The sequence below is a fragment of the Nuphar pumila genome, chromosome 11 (assembly GCF_984573655.1).
Source record: "Nuphar pumila chromosome 11, dmNupPumi1.hap1.1, whole genome shotgun sequence".
In the NCBI taxonomy this organism is placed as follows: domain Eukaryota; kingdom Viridiplantae; phylum Streptophyta; class Magnoliopsida; order Nymphaeales; family Nymphaeaceae; genus Nuphar; species Nuphar pumila.
This window is the reverse complement of record NC_143259.1, coordinates 113,675,877-113,703,181: the sequence shown is the minus strand read 5'-3', so window position 1 is coordinate 113,703,181 and position 27,305 is coordinate 113,675,877. Positions and strand designations below refer to the sequence as shown.

The window sequence follows — 27,305 nt, the reverse complement described above, 5'->3', positions numbered from 1 at the left end:
TGATTTATTTGGTTTTCTTTAGTCAAAAATATGTTTTAGATTGACAAAATTTAAGATTCAATAGTCCACAATATGTCAAAATTTCATGATTAAAAAAGGAATTATAATTTTACCTGGAACCCACTCGCACAAAAGTGCATTCCATGATAAATGAACTGTCTTGAACACATATGCAAGTTCAATTTGATCAAATAAAACTCAATATTTTTCAGCTAGGGTATGGTAATCTACAGTGCAGTCAATATTTTTTCCATTAGAGAGTAGAAAGCATGGTAGATTTTACTTGTTTAATAATAGCAGGTTACCCCATTTAATCAACTCAGGTTAAAAGTTGATCTAAAAAATGACAAACTTTGCACGGGTTATATTAATTAGGACCAAAAGTTTGGTGATTCTTGAAAATTTATCCTGGGAAAAAAGAGGCGTAGAAAAGTCAAAGTCCGTATTTTCGTTTTCCTTGTTCCAAATGAGGATTCCCTTCATTTTGTTTTCCCTCTTCGCCGTCTCTCTCCAAATTCACACCCTCTCTCTCTCTCTGGTGCTGTTGACGAAGCGAGTCTAGGGTTTGTGGATCCTTCTCTCGCAAGCTTTCCTCTTGAGGAATCTCCTTAAGGCGGAGGGCTTTTCGTTGAGATCGCATCCGAGAGGGAACACGAGTCACGATGGCGGGACGGTATGACAGGAATCCGTTCGATGAGGAGGAAGTGAACCCTTTCTCCGTGAGTCTCACTCTTCTTTCTCCTGATATTTGCGGATTTTCGCGATTGATTGTGTGGATTTTGCCTATTCTTTCGGTAATGTAGTTGACCTAGTTCGTTTTCGGGAAGAAAGCCGCGAATTATGCCAGGAATCTCGGGGTTTCTGGTTTTTCGGTTGTCTTGAACCGTCGCCTTGTTTATTCTGTTGTTTAATTGCGTTCCTTTTCTTGTTGGATTTTAGATCTCGGTGTTACATCAGGAAATTGTGCGTAGTTTTGGTCGAGATCGTCGGATTGATGTGATTCTAGAGTAAAATGGAGTGCGATGCTTGTTTCTATGGGTGAACTGTGTCTAGAGTTTAGATTTTTTTTTTTTTAATTTTAAGTAACATCTAGAGTGAAATTCTGAAATCCGTGGGTGAATTAAGGATTTTGGCACTAATTTTCTTCATCTGCTTCTGTTTTTATAAGAAATGAAAGATTCGGTGGCGTCTTGATCTAAATAGTGGCAAAGAGAAAAGGATCTGATGCATCATTTTGTGTTTAGGCCATTGACAACTTCCGCGCAAAATCTTTATAGTCGATTATTTTGAGTGATGAAACGCGGTATGGTGCAATACCCTCTTATTTTGATTACCTCCGAAGCACATGCTTAGTAGTTTTGCTCAGATTGGAGGCATCATAATGTGAGCTTCATGTCTCACTTTTGGAAGAAGAGTTCCTGAAAGCATGTAAAGTTTGTTGGTCGTGAATAACAACTTAACCAAACTGTATTTTCTCATACCTGACATTTGTTGTGTCACTTGCTTGGCTTCTTTAACAACTTAATCAACCAATGCATTTAGAACACCTGAAATTTTCTCGTGCATTTAATGCCTCTATTAAATGGCCAGATTCTGATCTTAGTTGGTTGGTCCAATCTAGGCTGAGGATCGGCCCTTTATCTCTTTCTTGTACTATGGTGACACCTTGTCTCCCTCGTTCTTCTAATAAAATTTTCTTTGTTTTCCAAAAAAAAAAAAAACCTGTTGCATTTATACGACCTTGGGCATTTAAAAATGGGAAATGGAAAGTATAGAAAAGGAGGATATGAGGAAAAGAGTTGAGTGTGAGAAATTGAGTGGTATAGGCCACACTTATATTAGCTGAAATCATGGTTTTGAAACACGTTGGAGCTATCTCACTGGACTGATTACTAAGGAAAATAAAGAAATTTGATTCATACACAGCAAAAACTACAAAGGTAATAAGCCCGTGAAGGAGAATTAAAAAGGTAGAAGTATGCATATGAGTTTGTCTTGTAATGCAAAACAAAATGGACTTTGGACAAGTGAAATGGAACAAAAAAGAAAAAAGACATCAACGAAGGTTTGGTCATGGGTGAATAGGATAACTGGGTGATTAGGTGACACTATCATAATTCACGAGTTGTGGGTTCGAACCCCATGGTGGGTTAACCACCAGCTTACTTATCAAAAAATAAAAAAAGCTTTGCTCACATTGGTCGCTGTTAAGGATGTCTAATCTTTTGTTTCATATCCTTTAACAACCAATACAATCTGTTTCAGCAATTGCAGTTCCTGAGCTTAGAAAGTATGATAGGAAAACTACATCCAGTAAAGAAAGGAAAAACAAAGAACACTTTTCCCTTTGAAGCCATTTAGGACTCTCTCTCTCTATATATAAATATATATATATATATATATATATATATATATATATATATATATATATCATAGTCACAAATATTAGTATCGGTTATATCTCGGCGAGGCTATTTCTCGCGATATTATAGGTTTGGTGAAAAATCTCGGGGCTTAAAAAAATAAAAAATATATAAAAACAACAAAAATAAGTAAGAAAATAACATGTTTAGATAATAAAATACATATATAATAAAATAAATAAGTAAAATGCAAAATAAAGAAGAAAAACACATGTAAGATGTAGAAAATAATTAAAAACAATAACAATAATTCGTAATATTGCAATATTATCAAACTGGCAATATTTTCAAAGTATCATGATATTTTACCTATAATATCATTTGCTGAAAATACAGCGATAATATCATGATATTTTGAAAATATCGCCGATATATGACTATGATATATATATGTGTGTGTGTGTGTGTGTGTGTAGGGCCACTAGAATATGTTAACTGGAAATATGTGAACTGCAGTATGAACTATGAATTTCATGTTTTTTTTATATATATTTTTTCATAAATTTTGCCATATGGATGCGATCTATATGCTTAGTTTTATAGAAATACTCTTGGATCATCCGATTACGATGCATAAGAAGGATCTTTTAAGGCTTGAAAATCAACGGGTTAGAATTTTTGTAAATATTCAAGCATCCAGAAATTGCTTTTTTTCATTGAAAATTCATGAGCCAACAGTTGATTCCTAGCAAATGAACCATACTGAATGCATCTGCAGGGTTGGATTTGCCAAAAAAATGTGTCAGAAATGCCTACTTCACACTCCGGTTCACACATTTCCAGTTAACATATTCTAGTGACCCTATATATATACCACGAGTGAATGGGAGTTTTTGTTTTTTTTTCCGCAAATCTGACCCCACAAATATGTTCATCATGGTCAATTTGCTAGGAAATGATATTTGGATCGTGTTTTTTCAAATTAAAAATCATGATTTTGTTAGCATTAGATGTTTATGAAAATTTTTGATTGTTCATTTTTAAACCTTATAAAAACCTACCCACGATGTCAGAATCGGAGGATCCTATAAAATCAAGCATGTAAAAAATCATGAAAAACCCTTCAAATTCTCGATATGATGGTAGTAGGCACGGATCAAAGTAGGAAGATATATACATACATACATATATATATATATATACATATACGGATCAAAGTATATATATATATATATATATATATATACAAAAATGGGTAGGTGCCTGACGCTTTTTGTGCCTACCTACCGCGCTTGGATAGGGGTTTTCAGGTTGTTTTTCAAAAATCTGTCCCTACATGTGTTTTGCATGATCGATTTGCTAGAAAATCACACTTGGATCATGTTTTTTTGAGAAAATAAATGATTTTTTAAGCATTGAATATTTTTTAAAATTGTAGACTGTTGATTTTTTAATCTTATAAAAATCTAACTTGGTGTTGTAATCAGACGATCCAAAAGTCAATTCCCACAAAATCAAGCATGTAGATGACATATGTATGGTTAGATTTTAGAAAAAATAGAAACAATCTTTCCAAAGCTCGGTAGGCACAAAAAAGCATCAGGCACCTACCCGTCACTATATATATATATATATATATATAGGGTAACTAAAATATGTTTACCAGCCAAATATGTTTAATGGTATGAACCAAGATTTTCATAGGATTTTTTACTCTTTTTTTTCAAAAAAATTCACCATACAGATGTGATCTAGACGCTTGGTTTTATAGAAACAGAATCTTGGATCATCCAATTACGATGTATAAGAAGCATCTTTTAAGGGTTGAAAATCAATGGCTTAAAATTTTCATAAATATTCAAGCATAAAAAATTGCATTTCTTGATCTGATTACGATGGTCCAACAATAAATTCCTAGCAAATGGACCACGCCGAATGCATCTGCAGGGTTGGATTTGCAAAAACACCTATAAAATCTTGATTCATACCAGGAAACATATTTGGTTGCTAAATATATTCTATTTTCCTTATATATATATATATATATATATATATATATAGAGAGAGAGAGAGAGAGAGAGAGAGAGAGAGAGAGAGAGAGAGAGAGAGAGAGAGACCCTTCCCATCAGACTCCATACTTTGAGTCTAGCAATCATATCGAATTGCCAATATCCAGATTGTTAGCAACCTAAGCAAAGATATTTTCCAGAAAGAATAGGATCTCCATGCCATTTATTTGAGCGAGGTTGGAATAGAGAGATGTGTTCTATATAATTTACTTAATGCAAAACATGTTTTAAATGAAGTACTTTCGATGTTTAGATGTGTTTTAAAACTTAAAATTGACAACTCATATCACACTAAAGCTTGATGATGAAAAAAAGTCAAACTTTCCAATTAAATTGATGCAATTCATGTCACAAGTTTTAGTAAACAAACAATGATAAACACATCTGCAGGTTCAGATTAACCCAAAATACTTACAACCATTGTTGTAAGTATCGTACCATATCGTATGATACGGTACGATACATATCGTTACTTTTGAGTTTTGTGATATGATACACACTCGAGTGTGTATCATACAATATCGGGTGTATTATATGATACACTCCTGTATCATGCCGTATTGTACGATACATGCCGTATTGTATGATAAAGGGTGTATCATACGATACACCTTCGACACACTTTTAAAAGACCGAAAGTTACTTTTTTCATTTTGGGTTTTAAATAGTTTTTGAGGGCTGACTTCTCCATTTGTTTAGAGGCTATTAAAAGTGCATTTCCACTGTTTTTCCACTCAAAAAAATGGGTTAAAGTAAAAAAATGTATTGAGTAAAATTATAAAGATATTCTTCAAAAAGTTTTTGCATTGGGGGGTGCTGCCCCTTACAATCCCCCGCCAACTTACTGCAAAGTTGAATCCCCGAAAATAAAAGATTTATATCAAGGTAGAAATCAGGTTTCACACTCCAACAAAAATGGCATAAGATGATCCGGCATGGCAACGGGGCACTAAATAATGAATGTAAACCGATTGAAAATCGAGTGCAACTATTTTCATAATATTTTTGTTTATATAATATGAAAATATGAGTCTTGTGGCATGTTTTTAATTGCAAGATATTTAATATTTTGCATTGTTCTTGTGGGATAGTTGATGTTTAATGAGTCTGATGTAACTTATAGAGACATAAATGCTTTATATGTGATTTTATGGTTGTATTTTGTGCAATTCATCATTGTTTCATGTGATATGATTTTTTAGAATTTTTGCTATGTTTTTTGATTTTTTGGATTTTTGAAAAGTTTTTATTAAAAATTTCCAATATTTTATGATATGATATGGTCTTAATTTGGTCCCGCTGCAACTATGACTTTTTGAAGTGTTTAAGACATTTAGGAGGTAAATCTGTATTGCAGCTACTAATTCTCTCTCTCTCTCTCTCTCTATATATATATATATATATCATAGTCACCTATATTGTTCAAGGTAATTTCTTGGCAAGGGTTTTTCTCGGAGATATTTCAAAAGGTGAAAAATCTTAGAAAAAATTTTGGAAGCTTAAAAAATTGAAAAAATATAAATATTAGTAAGAAATAATAGTTTTTTTGTTATTTTTCTTGCAAAAATATAATGAAACAAGTTTTAAAATTTTTAAAATTTTAAGGGAAACAAAAAATGGGAAAAAGTGAACTGAAAATATATAAAAATAAGTTTTTTTTTAAATTTTGCAGAAAAGCATGATAATATCACAATATTTTAAAATATCGGTATTTGTCGCGATATTTTAAAATATCACCGATATTGGTGACACTGATATCGGTGATATTTTGAAAATATCACTTTTAAGGTAGCCGATATTAAAGGTAATATCTTGCGATGAAAATATCAGAATATTTTTGGGAAAAACTCTTTTTTTTTAAGCTTGCATTTCCTATTTTTGTTTCTTTTATATTTTAAAACCTGTAAAACATGTTTTTTTATATTTTTGAAAGAAAAATAATGCAAAACTTATTGTTTTCTTAGTTTTTTGTTGTTTTTTATATTTGTTAATTTTGTTTCAATTTTTTAAACTCCCGAGATATTCTTGAGATTTATCAACTTTTGAAAATCTCGCCGAGAAATTACCTTTAGTGATACATGTGACTATATATATATATATATATATATATAGGATAAGGGTCCGTGCTAAATATGACACAATGTTATATGAAACATTTTATCAGATTTCCTGTGTTTTTTCTAAATTTTGACGGTACAGATGTAGTCTATGTGCTTGTTTTTATAGGAATCAGTTCTTGGAGGATTTGATTCCGATGCATGTATAGGTTTTTATAAGGTTTCAAAAATCAATGGGGTATAATTTTCATAAATTTTTGAGGCTCCAAATACCATTTTTTCCTTCTAAAATGCATGATCCAAGTGTCGTTTTCTAGTAAATCAATCATGCTGAACACATCTGTACTGTTAGAATTTCGTAAAAACACTGGAGATCCGATAAAATGTTTCATTTAGCACCGTGCTATATTTAACACAGATCCTGTATTCACACACACACACACACACACACACACACACACACACACACACACACACACACACATATATATATATATATATATATATATATATATATATTCACATGGCCAAGACAAAATGTTCTCAACCATTATATAAACATTTCCAACCAACATATGCATATCTATCTAGGCGCCTTTTTCTAAAGTGGGTTTTACACTATGCGTGTTCTTTGCCTAACTTCAAGATTTCTTCTCTGTTGTAATTTTCATGTACTCTTGTGGCAGTATACATGTGCAAGATGCATTGTCTCAGGAATTTTGGTATGTTTTTGATGCCAGGATCCAGCAGTGCGTTCAAAAGCATCTAGCCAATCAAATTATGGTGGAGGGGCATTTTACACAACAGTAGGTTTTCATCCCTTTTTCCTCAAATTCAGGCTGCTTCTTTGTATTCAGTGATATAATTCAGTGCTGAATTCAGGTCATTCTCAGTTCCAATGATCCTATTCCGCACGGGCGGGTCTTTTGGGTAGTTGGTGATCCATAAATGACAACTTACAACCTTGATGCTTATGGTTGCTACTTCTTGCTGTAACTTGATTGGACATTTTTTGGTCAATCATTTTTTCTTCCATATGAATGCCTACACATGCACCACATGCATGTGAAATTGCACACATACACACACAGAACATGAAAGAGATGCAACTGCCATTAGAATGGTTAAATTGTTGAAGTCACAAAAAAATCATGCCATTGAGAGTTTGAAGGTTTCCCCTTCTAATATTAAAAGAATGAGGAGAAGATGGATATGTCTTGGATGTTGGTAGCAGTCATTCCATTCTTTGCACACTGTCCTTAGAAGTAGTGGGAACTCATGGTTTATCAATGCACATGAGATCAGCTATTTTAAGGTCTACAGGAACGGTTTTTGTCATGTTGTACACTATCAAGCCAAGAGAGAACTCAAGAAGAGTGAAGAGAGGGATGAGCAATGAAAAAAGAAACTTTTATTATCACAAGAATGAAGAGTTACAACAATATAAGAGGGTCTAACTGAAAAAATACATTACCCCTATAAATAATGGCATGCACATAGGCAGGGTAGGACACACATAGTACACTTCTCAACATACACAACGAATTGAACACATTCAATGGTGTTTCTAACGAAATTTTACTTTTGTGCTCCTACTCCTCTGCCAAAGATGGAAAAAGTTGTTTTAGTTCCCAATTTATCAAGAAGCACAAGTTCAACTACTGCAGTTTTACTTCAATCCTGTTCTAAGCGAGGGATTTAATGTAGTTGTTTTCACTGAATTAATCATTATTTGATTCATCTTTACAGTTTCCTAGTCAAATGATTAGTTGCAAGTAGGGCAGAAAACAAGTTGAAAGAAGAGCTTGAAGCAGCGATGCTCGACTCTTTAAACCTTGCCCTAGCTTGAGCTCATGGTGAGTGCATTCCCAAGCTAGTGTAAAAATATCTTCAAAGATGTGCACTACAAGCACAAGCTCCACAAAGGGATACGTGTACAAAGACACACCAAGAACTCTTGAATAAAAGTATATAAAGGTACAAAGTGAACACTTGAAATGCAAAAGATTGAATCTATTGAGCAAGGGTGAGCACAAAGGCTCCCAAAAGAATGAGTTATAATAGTGGGGATACACCACTATTTATAATACAAGAGAAGACCAAAAGGAGGGGCTCCTACTAGACGGTGGAGGGGGGGGGGTACAACGTCTCCCCCTCCTTTCACTTTTAGTCAAAAAGAAAAAAGAAAAGGAAAAAGGAAGAAAAGAAAAGAGAAAAAGAAAAAGGAAAAGAGAAAAGAAGAAGAAAAAGTTACATGCACCGAAAGTTTGCCAAGAAGAAAATTAAATCTGGGGGAACATAGCGCCTATGTGAAAAAGTCTGCCAACTGGTATTCTGAAGTCACATAAGGAAGGTCTATGATTTTCTGTAAGTATGCTTTTTTGACATAGTGGTGGTCCATCTCAATGTCCTTGGTACGCTCATGAAAAGTGTGATTTTTAGCAATATAGATTGCACTTTTATTATCACAACACAATCGTGTAGGTCCTTGGATCAGTACTCCCATATCCTGTAACAATTGATGAATCCCCACAATCTCCATAGTCGTGGAGGTCATGGCTCGATATTCTGCTTCTGTTGAGGAAAGAGACACCTTCTGTTGTTTTTTGCATCTCTATGAGATCTGTGATTCACCTAGAAAAATACAAAAACCAGTGGTGGAGTGACGATTATTTGGGTCACCTCCCCAATCAGAGTTAGTATACACAATCAATTCTAAATTAGAAGATGAAGAAAAAAAATACTCCCTTGTTTATTGTGTCCTTTATATATCTGACAATACGAAGTACAACACTCATATGAACTGAAGTGGGGCATGCTGAAATTGACTTACAGTATGTACGGCATGAGATATGTCTGACTGTATGATACTAAGATACATAAGTGATCCCACAAGCTGCCGATAGAGAGTAGGATTTTTCAAAGAAATCCCATCATCACCATTCATTTTTGAGCCCACAACTTCAGGGGTCTCGCAAATTTTTTCATCTGTAATGCCGGACCTGTCAAGAATCTCGCAAGTCAGTTTAGTTTGAGACAAAAACTAACCTCTATGAGAGTAAGCAACCTCAATACCCAAAAAATATGTCAGATACCCTAAGTATGACATTTCAAACCTTTCTTTTAGAGTGGATTTGATATTTCTGATTCTCTTAATATCACTGCCTATTATTAACATATCATCAACATATAACAACAAAATTCTAATTCTTGCATCAGACTTTTTGACAAAGAGAGCAGTGTTAGTATAACAAGAATTGAATCCAGTTTCAACCATTACTTCATTAAATTGATCGTACCAAGCCTTTGGGGCTTGTTTTAAACCATACAAAGTTTTTCTAAGCCGAAGAACTTTACCCTTTGGTATATTCATGCCAGGGGGGCCTCCATGTAGACTTCTTCGTTTAGGTCCCCATTCAGAAAGGCATTTTTAACGTCTATTTGATATATATTTCATTTTTTAATTGATGCAGTAGTGATTAAACATCTCACGATGACCATTCTTGCCACAGGAGCAAAGGTTTCTTCGTAATCAATACCATATTCCTAGCTATAACCTTTTGCTACAAGTTGGGCCTTATATCTCTCAAGAGTCCCATCACTCTTGGTCTTAACCTTAAAGACTCATCTACATCCTATTGTCTTTTTTCCTTCTGGAAGACTTTGAAATTCCCAAGTTTTGGCACTAAGTTCATTATCTATTTCATCTCTCCATTCTAATCTTTCTTTAGCTTCTTTGAAGTTTCTGGGTTCTTCATATGAGTGAATGGCACTAAGGCAGGCCCTATGTTTTGGAGAAAAAGATTCATAGGATATAAATCTGGAAGGGTTTCTCCTAGGTCTTTCAGTTCTTCGTAAGTTGCTATCTTGAGATGGCTCACTAAAATCACTATATCTTTCCATCACACTTCTAAATGTATTTCTATCTCTATGTGAATATGTAATTGGTTCATTTACTGCTTCTTCTACCGGTTGAACAAACAAGGGAGCTTCATTATCAATGTTCTCATTATTTGTTTCATCATCACTAAAGAAATCTTCATTCTTATTTAGTAATTCAAATAAAAAGGAATAATCAACATTATCGGGGAGGGTTGTGTCATTCTCAAAGCCACTTTCATTTTTCAAAAAGGTGACATTTCTTGAGACGTACAATTTATCATTTTGAAGGTCATAACACCTAAAACCTTTTTGTATTTCTGAATAACCAAGGAAAGCACAAGGAATGGCTTTAGGAGATAACTTATCATTTTTATCAGTGAGAACAAAACATTTGCAGCCAAAAATTTGTAATCTATTATAATCAGTTTTTTTTTGATATAAAACTTCAAAATGGGATATTTGGCTTAAATTTTTAGATGAAAGACGATTTATTAGATAGACAGAGGCCAGGGTAGCTTCGGCCCAAAATCTTTTTGGAATCTTTTGAGAAATAAGTAGAGTCCTTGTAGTTTCAATAATATGTCTGTGTTTTCGTTCAGCTAAGCCGTTTTGTTGAGGAGTTTTGGGACAAGACCTTTGATAAATGATCCCATTACTCTCTATATAGATTTTAAAATCATTTGAGAGAAATTCACCCCCTGAATCTGTTCTAAAGATTTGTAACTTTCTATTGAATTGGGTTTCTATCATTACATGAAAATTCTTAAAAGTGGAGAAGACTTCATGCTTATGCTTTAAAAAGTATATCCAAGTGTATTTCAAATAGTCATCAACATAAATAACATAATATGAAAAACCTCCCTGAGATACTACAGGTGCGGGTCCCCATACATCCGAATGCCCAATTTCAAAAGGCTTAGTTGAAAACATAGATCTTGAACCAAAAGGTAAGCTTCTCATTTTTCCCAGAATATAATCAATACAAATAAATTTTTTTTTACATAATGTTTTAGCAAATGAATATGAGAAAGCTTGTCAATATTTGGATGCCCAAGGCGTTTATGCCAAACATTTATATCTTTATGTTGGGCAATGTTACAAAAAGAGGTTTTTGGAATTTGAAGAAACTCCATGAAATAGAGGTCACCCTTCCTAGAGCCTTCCCCAATCAACTTCTCGGACTGGCGATCCTGTATCCAACATTTATGTGATGAGAATTTTATATCACATTTATGATCCGAAAGTTGAGAGAGACGGAAAACAAGTTCAAATTTAATTTTGGAATAAATCTAACTTTAGGAACAAAAAAATCTTGTTTTTCAAAGTCTCCAATTTCTTTAATTTCAAGAGAAGCCCCATCCGCAGTAGAAACAAAGGATGGCGAGAGGTTTTTAGAATAATTGGTCAGTGTAAAAGCATTTGGAGTCATAAAAAAGGATGCACCCTGAAAAAGGTGAATAGTGTTTCGGGTCTGGATCCTGTACCAGACCCGAGTTCATTCTTGTATAAGTTGTTTTTTTATTTGTATCCGGGTTCGGATATTACACCAGACCCGACCCGACCCACTGTGTACACTTAAGCCTATTAATATAGGCATTAGGTCACGATTTCTGTAATGAAGAAATTGTGAGCCGCACCCCCCCTCTCGTAATCTTTTCTTCGTCTCTCTCTCTCTCTCTCTCTCGTTTTCTCAATACAGGTACCAAGGTGGAATTCTAACATGGTATCAGAGTCGAGATCTGTCTTAGGGCCGGAAAAAGTTTTCGTCAGGTGCGACAATCGGAGTTTAGCACGTCTTCATCTTCTTCCTTCAGCGAGCCCCCTTCATCTCCTTCATCTTCTTCAGCCGAAGCATCAAAAGTCAAAATCCTTCAGCGAGTCCTCTCCATCCCCTTCAGCCGAACCCATCAACAGCCCAATCTGAAATTTTGAGGGTTTTTTTTTCGCTTCTCCCCTTATCTACTCTTCTTCTTTTCTCTTCTTCTTCCCTTATTCTTCTTCTCTTTCCTGACTTATTCTGTGCACCCACACCTCAAGTGGGTCTGTTTCTCTCTTGGATCTGAGGCTCACGTGAATTTTGTTCACGCGAACCCAAACCGTAAAAGGAGTGGCTGTGTTTCACGTGAATCGCTGAAATCGACTCACGTGAAACACCAGACCAATCACAATCCCTGTTTCTTTTATTGATATTGCCTGTTTGACATTTCTTTATTGCTTGTCTGTTCGATCTTCCTGGGTCCACCCTTCTTCTCGTACTTGCACATTCAAATATATGTTTACTCTATAGTTCCTCCTGATTCTTATTTCTGCAAATATATTTAACGTGTGAAGGTGTTTTTCACACGACGTTGAATAGCAATTTTCACAAGTTGAACCTGAGTTCTTGCATCCTCTGATTCTGACAATTTACGACCCTTTGTTAAAAAAAAAAGGGGGTTAGAATTTTTGTGGATACTTCTGTTGATTCTAATTCTCAATGGATTCTTATCACTCTCAATCAAACCTTTCTTCAACTTTTCTCAACCAGCTTGTTTCTGAAAAGTTAAACACCTCAAATTTCTTGATTTGGAAGAGACAAATTATTCCTTTCATAAGGAGTCAAGGCCTCTTAGGTCACCTGGATAGAACCACTTCAGTCCCACTAGAATTTATCCCGAGAGAAGAAAAAGATGACCAAGGGGCGAGTTCAATCGTGTATGTCAAAAATGTTGAATTTCTCAATTGGGAAAGGAAAGATCAATCAGTTGTTGCATACATCACATCAACTCTGTCTCAAGAGATTCTCGTTGCCATTCCTGACAACTGTACAACGCTACAACTCTGGGAACGACTGGTTCAGACGTATTCGCATGTTTCTCAAGCAAGAGTGGTTTTTCTAAAAAGAGAATTTCAGTTGCTAAGAAAAGATTCTATGACCATCATGGAATATTTGAACAAGATAAAAATCATCACATACCAGCTTGGAGTTATAGGGTGTGCCGTTAGTGATAATGACATGGTGCAACAAACTCTGAGTGGATTGGGATCTGACTACAATATGATAGTTACATCACTACTGTGCCTTCCTGTTCTTCCCACCTTCGATGAGCTACAAGCCAAATTGATCCAATATGAAATGACTCTGAAGGAATTCTCTGAAGAAACTCATAATCATCCAAATACTCAAGAAGTTTTGACCACAGGAGTGACTTATGGTAGAGGACGGGGACGATGAGGACAAGGGCGAAGTGGACACGGAGGGCGTGGTTTGCTTCCCACTCCAAACATGTCAGCTCATGCGCAGGGACCAAGATCCATTCCTACTTGCTTCCTTTGTAACAAGAAGGGGCATATCAAGGCGAATTGTTGGCATAATCCAGAGAATAAAGGAAAGGGTCCGCAGACAGAAACCAAAAGAAAGTTCACAAATACCAAAGACAGTGGAGAGATTAAAGATTTATTGATATCTGCCTTGTCAGAGTTAAAATTGAAGCAGAGTGATGAAGGCACATGGTTTGTCGATTCAGGAGCAGCAACTTATGTAACCGGCGATGCAGGTAAAATTTCTAACCCTATTCCTTATTTCGGAAAAAGTAAGATTGTCACTGGAGACGGATCCCACCATCCTGTTTTTCATGTTGGAAAGATTGTCATTCCCATGTCACATTCCACTCTTACTCTTTCTGACGTTCTTCATGCTCCTGACATTAAAAAAAATATTGTCTCCGTCTCCAAACTTATTGATGATAATAATGCTTCAGTTGAATTCACTCCCTTCTCTGTGCAGGTCAAGGACCTACGCACAAGGGAAACATTCGCTGAAGGAAAGAGACGAGGCAACATGTATGTCTTTGAAGAAGCTCCATGTCATGATGTTCGCCCTGCTCACCTGATTTCAAAGCCTTCGTTAGAGTCGTGTTCGTCCTCTTCTTCCAGTGTTTTTAAGTATCTCTGAATGTAATAAGTCATTCTTATGGCATAGTCGGTTAGGACATTGTGGGAGTCATTTTATTGAGAAACTTGTTTCTAATAATCTCATTCCAAAAGAAAGTCTTAATGGGGATGAGAGTAGTCATAAATGTTCTAGTTGTCTTTCATGTAAGAGTCATGTATTGCCTTTCCATTCCATTAATAAGAGAGCTTCAAAACCTTTTGAGATTATTTGTTCTGATGTGTGGGGACCTGCCCCAATTGCCTCTGGGTCTGGAAGCAGATATTATCTAATCTTTGTTGATAGTTATTCTCGATACACTTGGATATATTTCATAAAAAATAAGTCAGAAGTTTTCTCTTTGTTTCAAAATTTCCTTTCCTTGGTCAAAAATCAATTTTCTGAGTCCATTCAATTTTTCTAATGTGATGGAGGTGGGGAATTCTCATCCCGTGATTTTATTTCTTTTCTTCGGAATAACGAAATAGGAAGAAAGGTGTCCTACCCTCACACTCCTCAACAAAATGACATTGTTGAACGAAAACATAGACATATTGTTGAAAGTGCCATGAGTATGCTTCATGATAGCAATCTTTCCATCAACCTATGGAGATAAGCTTTTCATTCTGCCGTGCATGTGATAAATAGATTGCCCATGGTCGTTCTAGAAAATAAGTCTCCTTATCATTGTCTCTTTGGAGCTCATCCTAGTTATCATGATCTGCGTGTTTTTGGATGTGTTTGCTATGTGCATATTGATCGGTCCCTGAGAAACAAGTTTCAGGACAAGGCCCAGAAGTGTAGGTTTGTGGGATACGCAGATGACTACAAAGGATATCAGTGTTATGATCCCACCAACAAACGTATCAGAATATCAAGAAATGTTGTCTTTGATGAACAAAATTTTGATGACAGAGCTGATGCAACGAATATACCAACTGAAGTTTACTATCCTTGGTTGAGTTTAGAACTTTTTGCTGGCTCCAATGAAGCATGTTCATCAGATTGCGTGCAGTAAGAAGAAGAGATGTTTGAGAACACTGAGACGTCGGGGTCACAGAATTCAGAGAAAGTACCGGGCAGATACAAAGGCATTGTCTATTCTAGACAGAGACCGACAACATCAAGCCATTCAGATCATGTCTCAGTCAGCAATCCGACTCCTTCTCACACTCTTGAGGTCAGAAAATCAAGCCACATACGACATCCCATTGACAGGTGGGTTAGCTATAACAACTTCTCCTTGGATCTTCAACTCTTTTTAACTGCTCTCAATAAGGAAGATGAGCCCACTATGTACTATCAGGCAGCCACTTCTACCAAGTGGGTAGAAGCCATGAATGATGAAATGCAAGCCTTTCATGAATGTGGAACCTGGGAAGTTGTTCCCAGACCACCTGACAAAAATGTTGTCGGATGTAAATGGGTCTACAAGATAAAGTACAAGCCAGATAGAATCATTGAACGATACAAGGCAAGGCTCGTGGCAAAAGGATTCACTCAAGAAGCAGGGCAAGACTATGATGAGACTTTTAGTCCGGTTGTAAGAATGGGAACAATTCAAATTATTATTTCTTTGACTGGATGGAAGTTGAGTCAGCTTGATGTAAAAAAATGTTTTCTTGCATGGAGACTTGAAGGAGGAAGTGTACATGGAGCAACCCCCTGGATATCAAGAACAAAATTGTACAACTCATGTGTGCAGGTTAAAAAGAGCTATCTATGGTCTGAAGCAAGCATCTCGCTCTTGGTTTGACAACTTCTCACTAGAGATTCAGAAACATGGATTTTCACGTTCCATGCTGGACCACTCATTGTTTATTTTCAGAAGTCAAACTGTGACCACTTTGTTATTAATATATGTCGATGATATGGTTATCACAGGAAACTCTGCGACCCATATCCAAGAAGTAAAAGACTTACTAGGTCAGAGGTTCAAAATGAAAGATCTTGGAGCTCTACGCTATTTTCTTGGTATAGAAGTTGATAATCAGGCTCATGGCTTGACACTCACTCAGCACAAGTACACCGTAGATGTTCTTAGCAAGGCAGGCATGAAAGACTGCAAACCTCTGGGAACTCCGAGTGTGCTTAATCAAAAACTTAGCGCTCATGATGGAAATCTGTGTGATGACCCCACTTGGTATCAAAGCATAATAGGAATGTTACAATACCTCACATTCACTAGACCTGATATTGTTTATTCAGTCAATCAAGTGTCTCAATTTATGCATGCGCCACGTACTGGACATATTGAAGCTGTCAAGAGAATCCTTAGATATCTGAAAGAGACTATTGAGGATGGATTGACATACTCACCACAGCCATATGTCAAAGATGATAATAGACTCCGTGTATATTGTGATGCAGACTGGGCAGGAGATCCTGATGAACTAAGATCTACATCAGGATATTGTGTCTTCATTGAAAGAAATTTAGTTTCTTGGAGCAGTAGAAAACAAAAGGCTATCGCTAGATCAAGTACTGAGGCTGAGTATAGATCTATGACTGTTGCTACTGCCGAAGTCACATGGATCAGACATCTACTGATTGAAGTAGGAGAAAAGATCTCCCACACTATCTTGCTATGTGACAACCAAAGTGCTATAAACATGTCATTCAATCCAGTACATCAGAGTCGTGCTAAGCACATTGAGATTGACCAACACTTTGTGAGACAGAAAGTTGAAGAAAAAGAGATTGAGCCTGAGTTCGTCAATACTGAAAGACAAGTTGCAGACCTATTTATGAAAGGGTTAACCAAGGATCGTTTTTGGACGCTTAAAAGCAAGTTGTGCATGGTCTATAACCATGATCAACTTGAGGGGGGGTGAAAAAGGTGAAAAGTGTTTCGGGGTTGGATCCTGTACCAGACCCGAATTCACTCATGCATTAGCCCAGACCCGAGTTCATTCCTGTATAAGTCTGTTTTTTTATTTGTATCCGGGTTCGGATATTACACCAGACCCGACCCGACCCACTGTGTACACTTAAGTGTATTAATATAGGCATTAGGTCACAATTTCTGTAATGAAGAAATCGTGAGCCGTAGCCCCCCTCTCGTAATCTTTTCTTCGTCTCTCTCTCTCTTTCTCTCGTTTTCTCAATACAGGTACCAAGGTGGAATTCTAACACACCCGAGTCTAATAGCCAAAGAATTTTACCTGGAGGAGAGAAGGAGGACACAACGGCTCCAGAGATTGATCCCTTGAGGAGTGGTTGAAGAACTTCAATAATTTGATTTAGAGATAGATTGACATTGTTGGAGGTAGATGGTGTCTCCTCTTGGAAGGTTGTCGACATGACCATCATCTTTTTTCATTTGGGACACACGAGTTTTATGTGCCCGGGTTCTTTACAAAAATGACACGCGATTTTACTGTAGTCTCTTCTTCCATAATGTCTGTTATTTTCTCTTCCTCCTTGATTCTTGTTGAAGTGGGGAGGTTTATAAGTTTTGACATTGCTCCCCGGTCTAGATACAACGTAAGCTCCCTCATCCTCGTTTTTAGAGGGGACGGCCAACACATTTTGATTGGTTTTATTCATTCCACTCTAGTTGTCCCGGGCCGAGTTTGGAATGAGGCATGAGCAGTGTGGAGCTCTACTGAGTGGAAAATGCATCGAGCGTAAGAACGCGCGGTATGCATCAGCTTGATCGGTGACGTGCGGTGGTAGCATGGCATGCGATAGGCAACGATATCGTCGTTAGTGCATCGCTGTATGGCGGCACAGACGTGGAGCGTTGTTTGGCTAAGCAGTGCCAGCGAACCAGAGGGTGTTGCCTTTGGAGAGTGCTAAAGAACCTCTCAACTTGCGGATGTCCCACGCGAGGCGATTGGACGCACGGGGGTGCGTGTGGGTTAGGAGTAATTCCCCCAGGAGTCACACTAGGTGATTCCAACCGAGTAAAGATACTCGGGGCTAGGCAAGAGAGAGCCTATGCGCCAGCGAATGAGTTTGGGTGGTGCTCTTCGCTATGGCATGAAATCATCAACTGGTATTCGGACTGGGGGTCGAAAGACTTGGATCCTTCAGTGGCGAGGTTTCAACTGGCTTGCGCATGGAGCTGCGATGTGCACCATGGCATGCCAAGCTAAGGTAGGTTGGTGCCCTTCTCGGAAGTGCTTAGTTGGTATGGGACGACTATGCACAAAGTGGCATTGATAACATGTAACGCATTTGAAGATGCGCTTGAAGAGCTTCCGCTAGGCAGCTGTGCGCGGGTAGCGCACAGGGCCAATATTCTGATTCAGTACATTAAAAGTGTTGGTGGGTGGCTTGTGGCCGTTAGTCTGGCCATATTGGCTAGTCTAGCGTGCTACAGGTTGCGAGCTATTCCATGTCCGTGGCAAAAGTGGCTATGAGATAGCGATTAGAAGGCTTGTGACGGCAAGGAGGACCGTTGCGCCGCATGGGCTTATTGAGCGAAAATTAGCCCGTGACACTAGTTTCTTCTCCACTTAATTTGGTAAGAACATCTTCTAAAGGTAGAGAAGAAAAAGAAGATAAAAGAGATGATCTAGACTGTTCGAACTCGGATCTAAGCCTATTTAAGAAATTAAAAAAGTGATCCTCTTCAAGTTGTTTTTGCCTCAATTCGATTGCCTCTCCACTCCATTTAGGTTCAAGGAGAGCAAGTTCATCCCAAATAACCAATAATTCGGCAAAATATTCTTTAACCGACATCTCTCCTTGATGAAGAGTCAAAGCCTTCTTTTGAAGGTAATATTTATGGGACAAGTCTCTTGACATATACATTCGTTCAAGATACTCCCATACTTGATATGTTTTTTTGAATTTCAATATATTGGCATTAATCTTTATTTCCACCGAAAAGAAAAACCACGAAAGGATTTTGTAGTTTTTCATCTCCTACTTTTTATGACTTTTATTGTATTCTTCAAAAGATTTTTCTTTCTTCTCCATCAAGAACCTTAATCTCTCCTTTCTCAAAGATAGCGATTTTAGGTTCGGGAATAGTTTCTTAAACATATCCCCAAAGACCCTTACCTTTGATATGGGCCTTCATATTCCCGGCCCATATATGATAATTAGATCCATTTAATTTGAAGCCAAGAGAGAAGTGAGAGTCATTTTCGCCCATTAGAGAGAAGAAAAAAGAGAAGAGATGCGTACCACAAGGAGATATAAGGTCCTACTTGATGTAGGATGCTTCCAAAATATTGAATGAAGAAACTAGTCTTTACCTCGGTCACCAAAACTTGATGGCACGCTTTTCGAAGCAACCAATAGAGGGAACAAAATATATGATCTCCTTTTCTCCCAACCTTGCTCTGATACCATGTAAAAGTATCTTCAAAGATGTGCACTACAAGCACAAGCTCTACAAAAGGATACGTGTACAAAGACACACCAAGAACTCTTGAATAAAAGTACACAAAGGTACAAAGAGAACACTTGAAATGCAAAAGATTGAATCTATTGAGCAAGGGTGAGCACAAAGGCTCCCAAAAGATTGAGTCATAATAGTGGGGATACACCACTATTTATAATACAAGAGAAGACCAAAAGGAGGGGCTCCTACTAGACGTTGGAGCCCCTCCAACGATTAGAAATCTAACCGTTGGAGGGGGGTCCAACATCTCCCCCTCCTTTGACTTTTAGTCAAAAAAGGTAAAAAGAAAAAAAAAAGGAAAAAGGAAGAAAAGAAAAGAAAAGATAAAAAGAAAAAAGAAAAGAAGAAAAGGAAAAAAGAAGAAAAGTTACATGCACATTCACAAGTGTGAATCTGCATAAAATGAGAAATGACAGAAATGCCCCTGGGGCTACATAAAGAAAATAGTAGATACATATGCATATAATATATATATATATATAAATATATGTGTACATGATTTGATACAATTTAACACCTAGATGTGCCAAGATCATGCGGGCTTGTTTTGAAGGAAAAAGGGAAAGGAAAACATGCATTGTTCTAAAGCTGGAAGCAATAGAATTTGAACTCTCGACCTATTGCTTGCACGCAAACACTTCAACCACTTGTTTTGAGCTACAATATGTGATATAAAATACAGCTAAAACATATTTATTAACTGCTTACCAAGCCTACACAAGTTGAGCTGACCGACCACCCTTTGTTCATACTCCGATCAGGAAGCCTCAGGGCCTGATCTGGGCTTGCTGAACCTATTTTACATGTTTGAACGAGCCCTTTATGAGCTGGGCCATGAGCGACTCATCTTTTGCAGCTCTGGTTGCAAGGTTGACATTTGACTTGACATTATTTATATGACAATGCCCATGTATTGTTACTTTTATTACTCTTTCTCTCTCTCCATGTTGCTTGTATGAGTGTGTTTTAGCTCATAATAGTATTATATAATACATTTTCTGATCTTCCAGAATCCAAGTAGTGTTCCATCTGCCATGAATAGACTTTCACCTCTTCCCCATGAACCCGCTGACTTCGGAAGTGCCACAGTTGATATTCCTCTTGATACGGCAAAGGTATGCTGTTATACTACAGTTAGCATCATAACATCCATCCAAATATTTGTCTATTGTATAAAGTCGAACTGGACTTCTGAAATATGATTTGTTGTCAAATGTGTAGGATTTAAAAAGGAAAGAGAAGGAACTGCAAGCTAAGGAGGCAGAATTGAAGAAGCGAGAACAGGTTTGTCTGATGTGACTCGTTTTGAATATGTTGAACAGGACCTTACTTTATTCATGCACTTGTTTTGAGTTGGACTAGGCAATGTTTTGACTAGTATCTGGCAACTCTCGCCAACTTGATCTGGGGCATCAGAACTCATGTTCTGGATAGGTTGTCCAGGTTTTCATGATTTATGATGCTGTATGTTTGCTTCCTTTGACAAAGTTGGTTACTTCTGGCTGGACATTTGGCTCTCTTTCTTTGATATATTGTTTTATCCAATACGCTTTGTCAGTTTTAGCCTTCAGGTTTATGCATTTTGATTTTTGCTTCTTCTTAGTCTCCTTTTTCCTTTTCTTCTTGTCTAACAAGGATATGAGTCTGGTCAGTGTTGTCTTTGTTTATGATGAGATGGAATTCGACTTAAAACATGTCTCCAAGTATCATGTTCTTTGAGTTTCCTCTTCTGTTAAATCTTAGTTTCTGTCTTTCTTCTGGTACTGCAAGTGTGTTCCAGAGAACAGTAAACTTTCCTAGCCCGTATTTCACCTAAATTATTTCAAATATGCCTTCAATAGTTCAAACTTGTGTTCTTGGTAGCAATAAACAGTTATGCATGTTTTGCCATCAAGGGTGTGGTTGGATCCAGGGGGATCTTAAAAGAGGATCTAGGTTCTCTCAATTTCCCTCCCAGTGAATATATTCAGAGAATTTGAGAGCTATTGAGTTAGGTTGGGAATTGCTAGCTTGCTAGCCTCTTTGCTTCTCCGAAGGAAGTTTTGTGTAATGAAATATAATGCAGCTACTTCCTTCAGAGGGTCAAGATACTCTTTTCTGAGCTTATCTGCCTTCCTGATGTTGGCATTTCTGTTCAGATATTGATTGCTATTTTAATACTATTTCAATATGCTTTATGCAAGGTTATCTTCCCTTGTGTTTACCTTTTCATTTCCCCCCTGGGTATGCATGCTTAGTGCTCAGTTGCCATCTGATTTATCTTATTGAGAGCTGTTCTCTGTTTTACCCTTGCAGGAACTAAAACGGAGGGAGGATGCAGCTGCACGGGGTAATCTCTTCTTGTCTTCTTCACTAACATGTTTTGTTGAAAAATATAATGTTCACATTGCTGCTTATTGTGATGCATGGAGATTGCTTATTGTGTTTTAATTTTCTGTTTCTGTAGCTGGAATAGTCATCGAGGAGAAAAACTGGCCTCCCTTTTTCCCTATTATTCATCATGATATTGCAAATGAAATACCAATACATCTACAAAGGCTGCAGTATTTTGCCTTCGCATCATTTTTAGGTATTACTCCATCTTATGTACTCAGTTCTTTCTTTGTTTGTTAAATGTTATCCTTTTCTTTGAAAGAGAATTACAATTGATGTGAACAAACGAAACACACCATCTTGAAAGTGGTATAATTATTATGTTAGGGTTGGACCTTTTCCAACCTAGACAAGTATAAGTTTATACTGTGAAGAAACTAAGATTGATCTACCATTGGTATATGAATAGTCAGTATACACTTACAGAGATGTGTGGCTTGTTCCCACACTTTTGGTGTATATGATAGCCAACACAGTCTATTAGGTTCCCGCCATGCTGGGTTTCAGCTCTGCCTTCATTGGAAGTCATTGGGTTTGGCACCATCCTGGGTGGACAAGTATCCTTTACCATGTCAGCCCTTGTGCATAGCTGAAAACATAAACATACCATTTTTGGATTGGGTGACCTTACATAAATAGCTGGCTTGGTTTTAGATGGATCTGACCAATGAGTAACATCCTTTTGATTGAGCCTTTTTTGGCTTTGGTTGGCAAAAATAGGTGGAAGAATACACACAGTGCGCACGTGCACACACACAAACACAGTCACTCACTCAGCACACACAGACAGTCACTCACTCTTTCACTCAGTATGGATGTCCCCTAAATGATGAAGAATTTGTACCTTCTAATATGCAAGCATAAGCATGCACTTATACCTGAAAGGGGGTATGCAATAAATAGGGAAAGTCTTCCATGTATGAATGCTATATGTTTTTTCATGTACTATATGAACTGAGTTAGAAGAAATGACTTCTAGACATGTGCATGACAATTATGGTGAGTATATAGAAACATATTAACAAGTATTGGATCTGGCAAAGGCCTTTTTGTCATGAAATGGCATGGAGCTTGAGGTACAAATGATAAATTAAAAATAATAATGTTTTTATGACAAGGACTGCAAATGAATACTAAAAATGCATTATGCATTATCATAATGCATTTAACAAAGGCATAAAAAACCACAAACTGATTTAAGGACAACAAAGAATTAAAAATATAAATGTTAATGTAATAAAATGAATAATAACATAAACTTACACGTTATATACACACACACACACATCACTCTCTGACTTTACTTTCACATACACACTAATATATATAGAGGGCTAGCCCTCCAACTAGCTGTTAGGCACTATGTCTAACAGCTAGCTGGTCATTTTGAAATATGACCAAATTGAAAAAAACAATTATTTGGTCATCCTAAGAATGACCAAGATAAGAACAAAAATAAAAAATAAGAAAATACCTAAACTAGCCTAAAAGTATACCTTAAGTATACTTAACCCCTAAACCTAATAGGTATACATGAGTGTACCTTGAATAAAAGAAGAAATAAATACAAAAAAATATAAGACATCAAAAATACATATCTTTTAACACTTCTTTCTGTGCCACTCTTGCAAACAAGATTGTACTCTTATGGATGGTATGACATAAGAAATTCTAGCAGTATATATAGTGCCTAAATTCAATTAGGTATGACCATTCTTGTATTGCAAAGAATTGAGATAAAAATGGTGAAACCGATATTTTTTACATAAAGGAGTTGTAATGAGGGCTTGAAGTTGGTATAAAAGATCAGAAAGTACTTTCCCGTGATCCTGATTTTTTGAGTTTCAAACCATTAACCAAAGAGGGAGGGAGGGACCTGTACCCCTATCGATACAGGTGCGTGGCCTTCTAGCTGTGCCCATGTTACATAGATCAGAATCTGTCCCGGCAACCATAAATCAGGGTAGATCAAATAAAATATTTTGAGGTACATAATGAAATTGAAAACTTGATATTTGTAAGACTACCAATAGATTTTTCTTGGTACAATTTAGAACGTGTCTACTACTTTGAAGCATCTGGAATGTGAGCTACAATTAACTCATAAAGTTCTGTTAACTGCATACATTGTATCTCATTGATGAGGAACATGGTACCTTAGAATTCCAGAACTTGTTTTGGTATTATTACTCTAATTGAAAATTTTAGTAGTGCCAAAAAAACTGAGTCAAGAGTATGTTGCATACTGATCAATAATTCTGGCTTTAGAAATAGTAGAATCCCAAATTGTTGTGATATTTAATCACGTGTGCTATCTCTGATCATTTTTTCATGTAAAAGTGGCACATAACAGCCAACTCAAATAATGATATGAAGTTTAAAAAACTGAATCTTCAAGTGTGAATTAAAATACCTGAGAAAGTAGAACAAAGGATGTTCTCTCTCTCTCTCTCTCTCTCTCTCTCTCTCTATATATATATATATATATATATAGCTTACGTGCAGGAACATGCGCTGAATAATTGAAAGGCGTAGAGAGCAGTTGCTCAAATATGTAAATTAGTAGAACAAGGATTCCATCTTGCTAATATCGCAGATGTGTGTGTTTGTAGAATTTAAGACCTTGAAAATACAATTATATTTGCTTATGTGCATCTTTATGTCTGTGTTGACATGCTTGCACCCCCACATTATTTCTGCAAATGACTCAGGAATTTTCATGTCCACATGTAGATCTGTTGTGTATTGGTAGAAGTTATGTTCAAGTATGGGCAACATTGCAACCTTCATGGCATGGAAACATTGCAACCTTCATGGCATGTGCATAGGTTTCTAAAATTGATGTGCATTAATTGGCTTTTCCTATTGTGCAGGACTGGTCTTATGTCTTCTGTGGAATTTAGTAGCAGTTACTGCTGCATGGATTCGAGGAGAAGGTTGGTAATTTAAAATTCTTTTTACATACCATGTAACATACACATTTCCAGTTTTCTAAATATGAAGTTTTCAGTCACATCAATTAGTCCAAACATGGAGCTATATTAAATGTCTCGTTTTTTATCTATCAATAAATGTTTCTCTCTAGGTGTCAAAATATGGTTGCTTGCCATTATCTACTTTATATCTGGGGTTCCAGGAGCATATGTTTTGTGGTATCGCCCCCTTTATCGCGCCATGAGGTAAACCTTGCCTATTTATCCTTTTCTTTTTTTCCATGTTTATGGTATGGAAGGTTTTCTTTCAATGTAACTCCTATATGTATATTTGTGTGCTGCGATCTGGTTATATGCTGTTGGAAGATAAGTCTTGACTCAATACTCTTTTTTCAGGACCGAAAGTGCTCTGAAATTTGGCTGGTTTTTCCTTTTATACCTGGTATTGTTGTCACTCAGTTTACAGCCTTCTTTCTCGAAGGATCAGCATTTTCTGCTAAACCTAATATTGAATTCTTTGCTGCTTTCACATCAGCTTCACATTGCGTTCGTCATTTTTGCGGCAGTGGCTCCTCCCATTATCTTTAAAGGAAAATCTTTGGCGTAAGTTATTTTGCAGATTGCTTCACGTAGTGCATATGAGCAGACTTCATTCATTGTTCATTCTTTTTAATTTGTGGAAGTAGTATTGTTGGAGTTGATTAAATATAGATTAGGAATATATTTCTTAACAAGATCTGGAATTCGTGGATAATGATGGCTAGAAGTTATGCATCAAGGTGCAAATTTGAAGTTGCTCTTGTCATGCTAAAATAAACTGTATATGTGTGAAATTGCTTATTTGTGGATTCTGAACATACTGATCTCTTGAATTTCTGTGGAACAGTGGTATCCTACCAGCAATTGATCTCATCAGCCCGAAGGTCATAGTTGGGGTAGGTTCATATTCTTTGTCTATGCTGCCATAGTTAACTAGTTACAGCTTTCTGGTAATGGTGGTTGGAGACTCAATTTTGCAAATATCCAATCAATTGTGGGAGGCCACGGTGAGCTGGATGTTCTGGTTATCAAGTTATATCAAACCTGACATCATATGTCCTGTTTGCATGGAAGCAAAGAGCTATTACAATGAGAAACTCATGGTTTGTGGACTTATTGCTTCCATTTAAACAGGTCACTAAGTTTCATTTAGCTTTTCCTGTGTGTGGGCATGCATACATTTCACACACAATTCAATTTAGAAGTTTGATATGTAGGGTGGGGCCAGAGAACTTGCTTAACTACGAAGTGGCCCACATCACACAGAATTCTCTTTTGTTTTTTCCAGTGTTTAATCTTTGGTGTTCCCTGCTTATGTACTTATCTGCAAGAAGAGAGTTTTGGTAGCGATTTTATTTACTGGCTTCTGCGTTCATTCAGATTCTTTACTTTGTTGGGTTTGCGTTATTCTGCCTAGAATCTCTCCTCAGCATCTGGGTTATTCAGGTACTTTTCCACACTAACCTGTTGTATCACCTCCCAATCGTGGTTGGCATCCCTGTCTTCATTCCTTAAGTTCGATTATTTTCATTATTTCATCTCATTCCTTTTCCCCGTATGTGTACTTTTATTTATCCGAGCAGCAAGTGTATATGTATTTCCGGGGCAGTGGGAAAGCTGCTCAGATGAAGCGTGAAACTGCACGTGGTGTCATGAGAGCTGGGCTATAAAGATGGTGTATATATTGGGAATGGTTTCATGCAAATATGGATGTTTCACTCTTGGGAGTTGTTTGTGGTTTTCGGCTTCCCATGATGGAGTTGTGTATCATTTTCTCTTTTCTTTTTGGTGCAGGGATACTCCTGCACAAAACAGACCATCTTAGTGTTAGCAATTCTGTAATTTGTTTGAAGTGAATTTTCTTTTTCTTTTCAGTTGTTTACAGGTTTTCCCTTTTTAAAAGGTTATTTGTGAATACACTGATGCTCATTTGCATTTTAGTTTAGTTTTTACTGGAGTAATGAATGCATAAAGCTTGTTTACTGAAGATTTTGACATGAACATCCTTGGATGGGCTGCAAATCTTTATTATTATTCTTTTCTTGTTATCATGGGGTTGATGGTGGTGGTTATCCAATCAGGCTAGTCATTCTCGGCTTGAAGCCTTGAACTTGGGCTTTGCAAAAGGTTCCACTTGTGCCAGATTCGCTAAGCTAACAATTAAATCTCAAGCATTGATCTTAAGTTTGATAACTTATCAAGCCATCTCATGCAATTCTGATTTTAGAGTTTGATAACTTATCAAGCCATCTCGGGCAATTCCAAGCTTCGTTTAGCTACTGCTTACTCCCATGTGCTCATAATTTCGAAAAACTTGTTC

General features: G+C 36.8%; 1 protein-coding gene across 2 annotated transcripts; it reads left to right on the top strand.

The window, feature by feature from the left end:
• Positions 1–458: 458 nt before the first annotated feature.
• Positions 459–26,972, top strand: LOC149822913 (secretory carrier-associated membrane protein 2-like). Of its 2 annotated transcripts, XM_089980168.1 has the most exons (13): positions 459–719; positions 7,230–7,295; positions 20,651–20,755; positions 20,862–20,924; positions 21,936–21,969; positions 22,087–22,209; positions 24,887–24,949; positions 25,099–25,192; positions 25,343–25,388; positions 25,482–25,549; positions 25,833–25,881; positions 26,366–26,431; positions 26,569–26,972. In XM_089980168.1, the coding sequence occupies exons 1-13, from the start codon at positions 663–665 to the stop codon at positions 26,653–26,655; spliced, it is 921 nt and encodes a 306-aa protein (XP_089836294.1). In that variant the 5' UTR covers positions 459–662; the 3' UTR covers positions 26,656–26,972. The 2 variants fall into 2 exon arrangements, with proteins under 2 accessions (XP_089836294.1, XP_089836295.1); XM_089980169.1 differs by lacking the exon at positions 7,230–7,295 and having other exon boundaries at positions 530–719.
• Positions 26,973–27,305: the final 333 nt, after the last annotated feature.

Bases quoted from the DNA above. Each gene is read 5' to 3' on its own strand.
- LOC149822913 (XM_089980168.1), top strand. From the start codon at position 663: ATGGCGGGACGGTATGACAGGAATCCGTTCGATGAGGAGGAAGTGAAC. The intron at 720-7,229 runs GTGAGTCTCACT...TTTTGATGCCAG, and splicing joins AGGAAGTGAACCCTTTCTCC to GATCCAGCAGTGCGTTCAAA. The intron at 22,210-24,886 runs GTATTACTCCAT...CCTATTGTGCAG, and splicing joins TGCCTTCGCATCATTTTTAG to GACTGGTCTTATGTCTTCTG.